Here is a 13,234-nt window from a genome sequence, read left to right as displayed (position 1 = left end):
ACATTACCTTCTTCCCAACTTCACTATTTCAGATGTTAGTTCTGGTAGATAACAGCAACAAATTGAGATGTATAAATGAATTATGATATACCATTACACAATTTGAATAATTTCCTTTAAACAAAAAACATATGATGATGATGATTGTAATACACAAGACTCTGCTCAAAATAAAAAAAAAAATAAATAATAGGAATTCGTGGGTCTAGATAAGCAAGAGAATTCTAGTAATTGAACTGGAAACAGATACATAGCTAAAATGTAAGAAGGAGGGGCGTACTGTCATTTAAGGAGAAATTCTATACTGGGGCGGTTTTTCCTGGGGGGTGGGGGGGTCCGGGTAAATTCTTCCTTGGGAGAAATTCTATGCCAGGCCCATCTTTCCAGGGGGAATGTCTAACCTAGGCCCGTTTTTCCGGAGGGAATATCTATGCGGGGGGACTTCTATGCTACAACACCGGTACGCCACGGGACCAGTTTGATATTGAAATATGTCATAGTTTAATACGAAGATCCCGACGGATTTTTAGTGACGGTCAGTGTCAAAATAATAAAATGCTTACAGTATTTTTCTTATTCCAGTGGGTGCCAAAAAACCCGAAATCGTAGGTGATATTTTACCCGACATCAGAAAAGGTCATGAGACAAGATACCTGAACTGCACAGTAATTAATAAAGGTCCAGGTCAAAAGGTGGGCCATCTTTCTATCTATCTATCTGAATGAATAAATGCATAGAATTCCTGTGTGCCAACTAGTGCTCTTTATCTAGGTACTATGTATGGATGTTGGGAGCCCTGAAACACATCCAACAATGTTCATAAGCGAGGATGACTCCGTGTATGAAGGTAAGAAAAGTTTAATTTATATAACTTAAAATTCAATCATCAAATTGAATGTAGACCGCTACTGTGAATACCTTTAAACCACAAACAACATCCTGAAAGAGGGGGGTTTTGGAGAGAAAGCGCATGTCGTATTCATTTTGACTTATTATAAAGAGACAGATTCCACCAATCACTGTCCTGTATTTAATCTGAAGGCGTGATTACGTCACATAGAATTTGCAGTGTATGTATGTAAAGCAAATCCACACTGATCAAATTTACACAAAGCATATACATGTTGTTTCACATTGGACATGGTAACCCCTTATAATTTAGCTAACACAATACAATGCGAATACCTAACACAATACAATGCAAATCTTTAACACAATGGAATGCGAATACCTAACACAATACAATACGATTACCTAACATAATGCAATCCTAATACCTAACACAATGCAATGCGCATACTTAACACAATGCAAAGCGGAATACCTACCACAATGCAATGCGAATAACTAACACAATGCAATGCGGAACAACTACCACAATGCAATGCAAATAGGTACCTACAATGCAATGCGAATTGTGCTCATGCTGCAGTAATTGGAACCAATTCTAAAAACTGTTAATATCAACATATTACAAATATTTACTAGCTATGTATACAGGTGTATGTAGGACTCAAACTGGATCAGAACTTTGTGTCGCAACCTTGCGTGTCGACTTCAACATGTCACATACCGTAAATTTAGCATCTGTATCTTGCATACAAATAAACGACATACCTGTTTGTTGCTTTTGTAACACATCGGTACTTGGTTAAGTAAATATGTCATTTCAATCAGTAATCATTGACATTATCGATTATTTTTGTTCTATTTCCTACTGTTTTGGTCACAAAGTTTACTTCATTGAATTTCAAACACAGACAAATCAAAGAACATTGCATTGCCTATAATTGATTACAATGAAATAAACAATTTCCAATGTGTTTAATAAAAAGCTAATTATAAATTATGTTAACCACTACAGTTTCACAATACAGTTTCACAATATCGGGTTCACGCGAGCATATTTTTTCTGCAATATCCTCATAATCATGAGTATATACATGTATACTTCAAATGCATTGCCACAGTTTCAATCATGTATCTAGCTAGTGAAACTTTTAAAGTTCCACAAGATCAGATTTACAAGATCACAGTTTCACTGCAAATTCTGTCTACTTTTCATTTTGGTTCACACCGCAAATGCATTGCTAAAGTTAAAACAGTCAAAAGCTGGTTCTTCAATGGAAATTGTCATAAGATTGGAGAGGGATTCAAATTTCAAGGAATTCTTGAAGTCTGTTTCATTCAAGTTAAGTCTGGAGAAGTCCCTCTCACAGTCAACAGTGAAACAGAAAACCAACATTCTCTTAGCTAATTATCATACAGCTGGTTAAATAGAATTTCTTTTTCCAAAACTAAGCTGTGCAATATCCTTAACTGTTATAAGAAAACATTTCTTTATCTAAGTGTAATACAACTAGATAAATAGACATATTTCTAACACTAAAATGCGCAATGCCCCTAACTGACATCAAGAACATTCCTTTATCTAAGTATCCTACAGCTGGATAAATAGAAAAATTTCTAACACTAAACTGCGCAATATCCTTAACTGTTGATGAAGAAATGTTGCTGCCCATTTGTCTCCCAAACTCATGAAACTCGTAAATTTCCGAACCTCTAAGTCAACAGAATGGGTAAATGAACACGAATTCAGAAATTAGCCAAGTGTGGCAAGATTTTTCTGAGAGATGGGTAATGACACATCTTTATCTCTCTGCTTAAAACTATCCCTAAAACATGCCTTTGAAACTCAAAAGTATATAGCCAAATAGTAGCAGCATAAAGCGCAGAGGGAATATGCTTAAGAAAAGAGGACATAGCAGCAGCATCTTTTGAATCCCTAAGCCCCCCAATAACTGACACTGCTGAGTGAAGGAAGAGAAGTCAAAGTCAGACTGCTGGGACTGATTACAGAGGAAACACAACTGATTCAGCACATCAGAGAAGAAATGAACATAGTAGAGAAACGTACAACATGAAATTGGTTTGAGACGACTAACAGGTTTGGCATACTCCTCCTCTAAACCAAAGAAAATTAAAGTCTGGGTTTTTACATCAGCATCAAAAGCACCTTCAGAACTTAAATACCTAATATAACAAAAAAACTTCGTCATAATGAAAGAACTACCGTTCATGACAGACAGAACAGCATCATCAAGCTTAACAGTGTTTTGGAAGTACTTGTACAACGGAATGAACATTTCCTGAAACATGACAAGATGGGGAACCATATTCGCAGCACTACCAATGCTAAGAGCAAGGCTATGGTCAATATAGTATGTAGAAAGAAGAGAGAGAGAGAGAGAGAGAGAGAGAGAGAGAGAGAGAGAGAGAGAGAGAGAGAGAGAGAGAGAGAGAGACCCTTCGGTTGTTTGACCACACCAGCTTTATACCCTATCATAACACTAGTCCCATTTGTAGCTATTCCTGCAAAATTTGAAATACCTTATCCCGCAGCTGCTACGAGTTTAAGAATTTGCTTCCTAATAATGTCTGCATTTGCTCTGACTAACTGTTAAACCCCAAGAATGAAGTCCTAGCCTCTAGCCTACCAAAATCCTCCTCTAAAACCTAACGTAAATTGCCAAATTCTGATGGACTGAGACATTTGAAGACTGATCTAACATGATACCAAGCAAACATTGGTCTCTTTTTTTAAATACATTTCTCACTGGGGAAAGGCGGTGTTTGCGTCTTTACTTGGTCCGCCTTTCAACAAAACAAATGGAAATATGCGTCGTATTCCATCATATGACGAACTCAAAATGACGTGTGGGTCGTGATTTGTACCTATGCACAGTTACACATTTTCTTGTGTTGGATTTACAATTAGCGACAATCTGAATGGTACGTTTTCATGTAGTAGACATTTTGATATAACTACAAGCCGTAAATTATTGCATTTTCTGATATTTGAATATTCATTTTGGGTATACCCAAACAGTGGCATTTCCGGTATAACCCAAAAATGTCGCAGCTGAACGACTGTTTAAAGGGCAGCAAAATACGCATTGCATGGATAGCTTACACATATTCTCTGACATAGCAAACTTCAAATTTCACGTTTAATGCGTTTACAATTTTGATAAATAGACTCTACAACTAAAATGGCTGTCTTCAAGGCTAAACTATTTGAATCATTATACTGCTCAAGTAACTCAGAAATTATATGCATTTTGATAAATGAAGATTATTACCTTTGTCTTTTATATTAAATTATATGGACATACCTTAATTCTGGGACATATCATACGAATGTATCTAGGTTAGGGTGATATCATATATACGATATATATAGTGAAATACTTACTGTGATTTGGGACTAAACAATGCATTTGCATGTATATAATTCCTATGTTATTTATTACAATTGTTTTGATTGGACAAAACTAAAGCTGAACAAGAGTCCAAAAACGCGATGTATTCATACACACCTGAAAACAAATAACATAGTGCGGGGAAACTATTCAAATTTTTGCAATTGTTATTAAAGTGAATGAATTGGAATTATAAAAATCAAACATTCCTTTTGAAGAATTTATCGATGTGTAAACTCCGGACATTTTACTCACAAACTTAACATAAAAGTGCTTAGCACTTTTATTTAGTTTGTGAGTAAAATGTCCGGAGTTTACACATCGATAAATTCTTCAAAAAGAATGTTTAATCCTATAATAAAAAGAAATCTGCTTTCAGGTATACGGTTTAAATATGATATACATGTTCACAGAGATGGAGTGAAAACAACCTACATGCTTGTGGTACGCAACTTAGACTTTGTGGATGGAGGAGACTACAATTGTGTCATCGGCATTCCGGGTTTGGATAGAAACAAATGGCCAACGAAGACTGGGACACTCATCGTGCACGGTCAGTCTCATATACTAGAAATAACAGACCCCTGTTTCATTATATCTTTACAAGCCCTAGTTTGCAGGTAAAAGTAAAAAAAAAAAACGGATACAGGAGAATACATCCTTACATGAGTCCATTACACTGATGTCATGAGTAATTGTAGACGCTGTTTTACTGTAATCAAGAGGAATGGAACTATAACTATGGGGTATTATGCTTGCTCTTTTGATTGCCCCACATTGCCAGCTTTAGGTAAAGTACCATCTATTTGATATGTGTAGTGCATGGTTGTAGCAGTGGCAGTTCATTATTTATGTTGAACGTCTTAGATTGGTGTAGTAAAGGGTTATATAACAAACCCGAGCCACCTGGTTACGAAACGCTTTAACCTAACCACCAAGCCACCGTGACAGTTGTTTTTGAGTTTACAATTTTTCTATATATAACTACCAAAAAATATTTCTAGGACTACATGCAACTATCCAATACACATGTGAATAAAACAAATACAAAACAAATAACAAAATTGCACTCGAGCAATTCAAAACATAAATATACAAAAGCTTACTTTCTCTTTAGACAATGGACATACTTAAATTTACAATTACCCTGAATTTTTCCAGAAAAACTGACAGACCGAAGTAACATTTACACATATAAAATACATATATATTACTGGCATTCCATGTTAGTCAAGAAAACAAATAATAATCAAGGTAACATGTATATGGGACTAACAAATAAGAAGTTATATTGTTAATATTTAACAACAATCCAATAATGGGCAAAGGTGGGGTCCATTACCCACAAGTTGAAAAGATCATGCCAATCATGGTCTTTGAAACGACCCCACCAAAGCCATTGCCAGCACATCATCCATTAACAAGTTAGAAGAAACATAAAAACTATCCATAACCTTATCCGGTAAAAAGCACATTGTACCAAAGATCTTGGCTATTGTGATATAATATAAAATGTACATGTATTTTAAACTAATCTTAAGAAAAATAATGTTACCGGCCCCAGCAGATAACATGCGAACCTTTGATATGTACATACAATTTAATTTCAATAATATTGCCAGCTCAAGCAGGTTAACTCTTAAAAGATCATAACTCAAAACATAATTCAACAGTATGATGATATACATATAATGAACTTCAACTGCATTACCGGCCCCAGCAGGTAACACGTAAAAGACTGTTAATCCGTACATGAAAACTGCACTAGTTACTGGCCCAAGCTAGTAACATGGTTAAATAGAAGTGTCATATTGTACCAATGCATATACCGGCCCCAGCAGGTATACACAATTCTAGGCCAAACAAGGGTTCTGACAAAATTTACTATTACTTATTGCTAGGTATGTTATTTGATCGGATATATTTCTGAAATGCATTTGAATGCCAGCGTCCCACTGATCTAATCTGCGCATCTATGCAACCATTCTGTGCAGCCACCGTAGCAGCACCTATCCTAAAACTGTGACCTTTGTAACGTGTACTATCCAAGCCACAGCAAAGCAAACATTTTTGTAGGGTCTTATGAAATACACTCCTAGTCAGCTGTAAACCCCCATTTAAAATGAAAAGTGGACCTTCATTGTTTTTCCTAACATTCAAATACTGAACAAGGGAATCGATGGCAGAAATTTGGCATGGTCCATGTGAGAATGATATGTACTTAGGCTGACCTGAAGAATTATGTTTAAACTTCCTAAAGCAGACATTGACCTGATTAAATTTTTCTGCCCCCTGAGTGAAAGTAACATCTGAAAGCTGAATGACATCATATGTATGTCCATCTGAACTTACTATTTCCCCAATGCGTGCAAATGCAGAAAATGCAAATAAGAACATAGCTCGAAACATTTTTCTTTTGTATTCCTCATGAATGACTTGTGGTATACACGAAAGCAGATTGTTTAAAATATGAGGTGTGATGGGTAAACGTATATCAAAGGTATTGCCCAAACGATATGCCCCTGAAACTAACTTCTGTATAACAAATGCTTGCGTTGGGTCTTGGTAATTTAGCACTTTGTGAACATAAGCAAGGGCTGATAAATATGTTGAAATGGACCTAGGGGAAAAAGAGTCGGAGAAAAGATGAGCTACAAAGAGAGTTACCAGCGAAGTGCTCAGGGGTAGTTCACAAGACATTCCATATTTACTACAAAAAGACAGTAGCGTCCTCCAAGCTATATTATACGTAGCCTTAGTGGATGGTGCTATGGCTGCTTTTGTAAGTTGCTCAATGTATTCCAAACGTTTTGAGGCATCAGAGCTTCTGGTACCACTGATGGTTCTGGTTGAGCATGTGGTGCCAGCTTCTGAAACTCTTGAACCTGCAACCGAGAAAGACTATCTGCCAGTTTATTGTGTTTTCCAGGGATATGTTTTGCTCTAAATATGATATTATAATGCAAACACTGAAGAACCAGATATCTGACCATCTGTACTACTACTGAATCTTTACTTGTTTGCCTATTGATCATTGACACTAAGGCTGCATTGTCCGTGAAGAACAAAATAGAGTGATTAGCAAATAATCTACCCCACAAATTGACTGCAATAACTTTCGGATAAAACTCTAATGTCATGATATTCAATTTCTTCCAGTCCTCTGGGAAACTACCATAAAACCATTGCGTTTTATAAATTCCTGCAAAACCCTTTGACTGTGCCACATCGGTATGTAATTGTAAAGTGTTGCTAGACAGAAAGTTTTCATCTAAAAACATTGTTTTTCCATTATAACACTCTAGAAAAGCTAGCCACATAGACATGTCCTTACATTCTCTACTTATTGTAATGAATTTTGATGCTTTGAAACATTCATCAAAAGATTGATAAAGCGTCTGAGGAATGCACGACCTGGCAGAATGACTGAGCAAGCGAAGTTCAACGTACCTATCAATGATTGCATTTCCTTAATCGTACACCTATCCTTACTCATAAATGAATGAAGTAACCGTGTGCATTTCTCAATCTTATGCAAAGGTAACCTAGTTTCTCTGAGCCTAACGTCAAGTTCAATTCCAACAAACTCAATAACCTGCGTAGGAAGCACAGTCTTATCTGCTGCAAGTGGAATACCAATATCCCCACAAACATCGAGAAACTCGTTGAATTTCTGGAGACATGAAAATTTAGATCTTTCAATGAACAGAAAATCATCTAATATGTGAACCACAGCATTCATTCCTAACTTATTTCTTGCAATCCATTCTATTGCTGAGCTAAATTCTTCAAAAATCTTGCAACTAGTTCTGCAGCCCATTGGTAAACATCTATCATAGTAGTATTTACCCTCCCACATAAAACCTAATAGCTCGTAGTCCTTTGGATATACTGGAAGGATTCTAAATGCAGACCGAATATCTGTCTTGCAATAAAATGCATCTATACCAAGTTCTTTAATAAAACCTACAGCATCATTGATTCCAGCATAGTGGACTGCAGCTGAGTCATCAGAGATTCCTGCATTTACTGAACCTTCCTGTTTCGTGGGATAAGACAAGTGATGTATCATTCTAAATTGATTAGGTGTTTTCTTAGGTACTATACCTAGAGGAGAAATCTTTAAGGACTTAAATGGTAGTTCAGAGAATGGACCTGCTATGCGACCTTCCTTTAATTCCTTAGCAATTTTTTTAGTAACAACCTCCTTATTTTCAAGAGCAGATTTAAGGTTTGAACTGAGCTGAAACCCTCTTTTTCCTTCAAATTCTAGATGAAAACCATTTCTAAACCCCTCTAGTAGATATTTAGTTTTTGTCTTGTCATATCCAATTAAATATTGAGCTAGTTTTGCAGGGTTTACAGGAGTGGGTAGTTGGGAGAGACACTCAGTCTTTTTTAGGAGGCTGTGACCCACTTGCAGACTTTTTGTCACGGCCCCTCCAACATTGGGTTTTGGGGTGGGGTTTGAAACAGGTAGAGCATATGTGTGGGTATTTACACTGACTGTTGCAGGACTTCCCATCATTGTATCTGAAACAATGGGGACGAAAAAGCTGTTTTTTTGTATTCTGGCTATGAATGATTGGACCCCCCAACTTTTTCATAAGGGCACGACTATATAACACTTGATCGACATGCTTCCAAGACATTGTCAAGTCCCCTTGTCTGGCCTTCCTAAATGTTACATCATAATGAAACCAGTCCCCCCCCCCATCTTTCTGAATAGATATAATCAAGTGCATGTACACTGATAACGACTCTGGAAGATCTCGATTATCTGGGCTGCCCTGTCTTAAAACTGAACTAAAGATATTAAAAGCATCAGTCCACTCCTCAATAGTGACAAATTTCTTCTTCTTGTTAGAAGATAGCCCAACTTTTCCTTTGTCTTTCACTGACAAATGAAAGTCAACAAACTCCAGCTCTGTGGGAGGATCTAAAATATCACTCATTTGCACAAACTCATTTGATAGTATCTTCTCTTTGAGTTTTGTCGTAACATAAGTGTGAAGGGGTCTCCCCAAAGGTTTATATTCGGATTGATCACCCTGTGTATTTGGTAGCTGTCTTTCCAAATCCAAAACTGCTGATGCAGGTATCTGTTCACCTTGCAGCATTGTACCACTGGTATTTCTTTCCAATCGTTGCTGCTTGTCTTGATCTGGACCTCCTGCTTGCTCCACTTGTGGATTCTGTGTAGGAAGAACTCCGACCTTCTGTAATTCTGCCATAATATTACTTGTAATGTTTTTAGTTAAGGATTGAATTATATCACTATTTGTAGTGTCACTTGCACTTAGAATGTTTGTAGCATTGCCATTTTGCGCAGTCCTTCTCCGCTTAGCTGGAGGCTCAGTGCCAGCGGACTTCTTCTTTAGGCCCATGATTAAGATCTACAATAACAAAATGTTCATTAAGCACATGCTAAAATAATATTAGCATGCTACTATACATGCATATATCTGCATGCCATTAATTAGGGTAGAAGTAATTTAACCTGCTAATTTTTATATAACTACATATTTTCAGAAATAAATTCTTGTTCAGAAGTGAACCTGACATCTATTTGACTGTATACAGTGCTACAACCTCTTACAAGGCTTAAATCTGAAAGTACCAGTATACTCATACTGTATATAACATGATAAATTCATACCATGCCAAATAAACTGTAACTGTACAAGCCCAGGACTCTTGAAGCTTGCTAAACAAATCATAAACCCTTTAATAGGCATCAAACTATATCATATATGCAACAATACATGCCCAGGACTCCTGAACCATGCTAAACAAATCATAAACCTTTAATAGGCATCAAATAATATCACATATGCAACTGCCCAGCATGAACAAACTGTTTATTCAGCACGTCACTGACCAAGTTACCAGTGTATAGACAAGGCATAAACTTAAGTAGGTAAATATTATTATCATTTTTGATAATTAATGTTCAACTTTTGATTGTAGATGTAAATGTGACACTTGTAGAGTGGTAGTTTTACTATAGAAAACAAAAGAACTGTGTCAAAGTACACTAGTTATTCTCAATGTATTAGCTCACATAGAACTGAGTCAAGTAAACCCAGCAATCCAGAATGTATTCAAATGTCACACAACATATATTGTATATATTCATAAATGTATTAGTGAACCAACGTCAATCTGAATATTCAAACATTATACAACCTAATTGTATATATGCAAAATATATATTGCACCAACATCAATCTGATTATTGACCCATTCACAAGAGCAATACAAATATCAAATATTAAAGAAATACCGTATAGCATGAAGAACGGCTAATCTAAGGCTCCTATAAAACTTCTTTGTCCCTATCACAGAGAGGGGAACACCGTCCCCACTTAAAATAGCCAAGGGACTTTGCATCAGCCGCAAATGACGCCAAAATGTGAGGTTAGGATGGTCTTCCAACATGTCCTTTAACATTCGATTCACAATGCCTCGCTTAAACTCGTATAATTCAACACTAACCTGTCTTGGTTTAGTGCGAATAAAAAGTTCACAAACCACAATGTTTTTTATGAAGCAAAATTGTTCAGTCAAAGATTGAACCCAGTCTACTAGTCTGCATGCAAAGACTTCTGGTCTGACTGCTTTAATGGGCATATCATTCCCACCTAGCTGAATCACGATAATGTCCGGTCTGTATGCCCGTAGCTTCTCAAATAACAAAGAGTCAACTTTCAGTATATCTAACTTTCCACCGCTAATTCCATAGAAATACACTGTACATAAAGATGAATCTAATCCTAAATTATTGATACATCCTTCAATTTGCCCCAATGATCGTTCGAGACGACGTATGAAACTGTGGCCAACCACTAAAACTTTCGCCATGTTTGTAAACAAAGACAGAGTTCAGTATGGCGGTCACACTCGGCTGTGCGTGAAACAAAACAAATCTCAGTTTTATGTCATTTTTTACCTGTAGAAGTCCTGTTCCGCTCACATAACGTAGAACTGCAAACCTCAAACGATGCAGTAACTCTTAAACCGTAATAAATTGGCGAAAACAAAACTTTTGCAATAAAAATATTCTCTGTGATCTTAGACTTCTATCAGGATTATCTTTCACAAAAGGGACGCTATCTTTTAGCCAATCAAAATGAAGTATCGCTAAGGGGTAACATACGGGGTTCTGTATTGGTAAATAATTGAGGTTCACCATGGGTAAACAATAATATGGTACGTACAGTTGTCAGCATAAAATCATTTAGTACATAAATTGCATATATATATATATATATATATATATATATATATATATATATATATATATATATATATACATATATACTGATGCATATTTTTCTTTCAGTTCCTTCATCAATCACACCAGGCAGGGTTTCTTTTTACGAGCAAATGATTGGATCTAATCTAACATTGAACTGTGAAGCGTTTGGAGTACCATCCCCAAACATCACATGGAGGAGAGAGGATCGAAAGGAACTGCCGATTGGAGGATTCCAAATTCAGGTCACAAACAAATTCGTCAAACTAGATAAATAAACATTTTGAATTGAGTGTTTCTTAATTCTACACTTTTAGGGTATTTTTTTTATAATTATGAGATTGAATCACCATATTTCAAATGAAAAGAGATCATTACAGCAATTTGAAAGGTTGAATGAAATGAATCCACCCCGAGTTTATCAGTAAAATTAATTACATTACCGTGGTGTGCTTTTGAGTGAAACCAATAATTTAATAAAGCAAGAACTGTTCGTGGTAGCGTAGATATGGTATTTAAAACACTACCTGCCCCAATAGGAGATCTCGGTTTTGATTCTCGAACCCGTAACTTTCGTAAAGTGCCCTGTTTGGAATTAGAACTCTATGGTCTTTCCAATTTTACCTTCATAACATAAGTATCATTTTTAGTATTTCAAGAAAGGCTAGTTATGTCTATGTGGGCAAATATATTCTAAGAAAGTGCAAATTAAAATTAATGAAAACGGAAACCAAGCTGCATGCGTGTACAGTGTACTTTCAACGTCATCGGTATAGGGAAGTCAACTGAACTTGAGAAACCTCCAAAGGGATGATCGTGGTGCATACACCTGCGTGGCTGAGAATGGAATCAACCCCCCCGGACAGCTGGAAAGTGCAAATCAGAGTATTTTATCCACCAATCTGCACACCAGTGCAGTCTGTAATGGGCCAGGCACAGAACATAAGATTCAATGCAAAGTTAACATGTATAGTTAAAGGTACACAGATATCTTCTTTTGTTAAGCAACATGCGGAATTATATAGGCAAAATGAAAACATAATGAAATCAAGAAAGCCTTCTAGAAAATGTGTTGGCTTAAATAACTGTGTAATTGGGTTGTATAATGATCAAATGTTTGAATGTTTGACAGGTGCAAATGTATTCTCATTTTTGCCCTAAAAGTGAGTCTCAAAAAGCTGTGCACTCCTCAAATTACACATTTCCATGTATAACTTAGCATGTTCTTCAATACATCCATGCACTCGTCGTTTGATTGACAGGATACCCCTAGCCTACTGTAACATGGATGAAGGACAGTGCCGATGGAAACCGCGTTTTAATTCAGAACGATGAACATTATCGCATGACCAAACATTACATAAGCCTTCTTCACGAGGAAGAGGTTTGGCACTCTCTTACTGTGAATAATGTTCAGGCTAGAGAATATGGGAAATACTATTGTGTAGGGAAGAACAGATATGGAGAAGGAAAGACAACTTTTACGTTGTTTGGTGAGTAGAAACGCGTAATCTAACAATGTACCATTTGCAGCTACCCCCTTGCTAGCTGAAACCCCAATAATATTTACATATTGATAATGCAATATAAGGCACAGGGACCTCGCTGTCGGAGAGCTTGTATCAGGGATACCCCGAGGGTCTCTACAGCCCAGTAGCTAAGTACTTCGTTACTAGCTTGAAAATACGGATGTATATTTAATTGCTGTTATAAA

The 13,234-nt window shown here is 36.5% G+C and overlaps 2 protein-coding genes across 2 annotated transcripts; one reads left to right on the top strand and one right to left on the bottom strand.

Annotated features, from left to right (window-relative positions):
• Nucleotides 1-446: 446 nt before the first annotated feature.
• On the top strand, nt 447-13,021 carry LOC130053485 (lachesin-like). The gene is given in 7 exon segments (XM_056160799.1): nt 447-460; nt 566-692; nt 4,611-4,815; nt 11,608-11,765; nt 12,297-12,392; nt 12,394-12,499; nt 12,783-13,021. Coding segments are annotated over 7 exon segments (945 nt in total).
• LOC130052558 (uncharacterized) lies at nt 5,247-9,633 on the bottom strand. The gene is made up of 2 exons (XM_056157764.1): nt 9,313-9,633; nt 5,247-7,147 (listed from the first exon to the last, which is right to left on the bottom strand). The coding sequence occupies exons 1-2, from the start codon at nt 9,494-9,496 to the stop codon at nt 6,150-6,152; spliced, it is 1,182 nt and encodes a 393-aa protein (XP_056013739.1). The 5' UTR covers nt 9,497-9,633; the 3' UTR covers nt 5,247-6,149.
• Nucleotides 13,022-13,234: the final 213 nt, after the last annotated feature.

Source organism: Ostrea edulis, chromosome 3 (assembly GCF_947568905.1).
Source record: "Ostrea edulis chromosome 3, xbOstEdul1.1, whole genome shotgun sequence".
In the NCBI taxonomy this organism is placed as follows: domain Eukaryota; kingdom Metazoa; phylum Mollusca; class Bivalvia; order Ostreida; family Ostreidae; genus Ostrea; species Ostrea edulis.
The sequence above is the reverse complement of the archived record's forward strand: the minus strand, read 5'-3'. Positions and strand labels throughout refer to the sequence as shown.